This window comes from Wasmannia auropunctata, unplaced genomic scaffold (genome assembly GCF_000956235.1).
Source record: "Wasmannia auropunctata unplaced genomic scaffold, wasmannia.A_1.0 LD315950.1, whole genome shotgun sequence".
NCBI classification, from domain to species: domain Eukaryota; kingdom Metazoa; phylum Arthropoda; class Insecta; order Hymenoptera; family Formicidae; genus Wasmannia; species Wasmannia auropunctata.
In genome coordinates, this window is record NW_012046940.1 from 1 (window position 1) to 443 (window position 443).

Sequence of the window (443 nt, forward strand, 5' to 3'; positions counted from 1 at the left end):
TAAAGACGTTGCTGAAAATTCAATATTTGGTGCTAAGTGATTAAATACAGTTCCACATCCGTCGAGACCCGGTATGAGAAATACTTGAGTCGTAGTGTTCTGTTTTTTAGTAGAAAGATCAACACAGGTTTGTGAAGTGAAATCTTCATCTTGTACAACACCAACTAGATATTTTATAATATCTAGCTTCTCTATGCCGAGTTTCTCTTTGTCATCCATAATATTGTCATTCGTGTTTCTATCGGACATCTTTATGAGTTTCGCGAAAGTAAGAGTTCGTATTTCTTGTGCAGTGAGAAAAATATCAAACTCTCGTTCAAGAGTTTGCTTGATTTCAACAGCCATCATGGAATCCATTCCAAGTTCGGTTAAAGTCATACTTCGACTTACAACTTTCATGTCTTTTATGTCTGTAACATAATACAGAATATTATTTTAATACA

At 34.3% G+C, this 443-nt stretch overlaps 1 protein-coding gene across 1 annotated transcript; it reads right to left on the reverse strand.

The window, feature by feature from the left end:
- Nucleotides 1-6: 6 nt before the first annotated feature.
- On the reverse strand, nt 7-414 carry LOC105460778 (fatty acid synthase-like; the record flags this gene model as incomplete). Its single annotated transcript, XM_011707271.1, has 1 exon — nt 7-414. A coding segment is annotated over one exon (408 nt), but the record flags the coding sequence as incomplete, so codon positions are not given.
- Between the last annotated feature and the right edge of the window lie 29 nt (nt 415-443).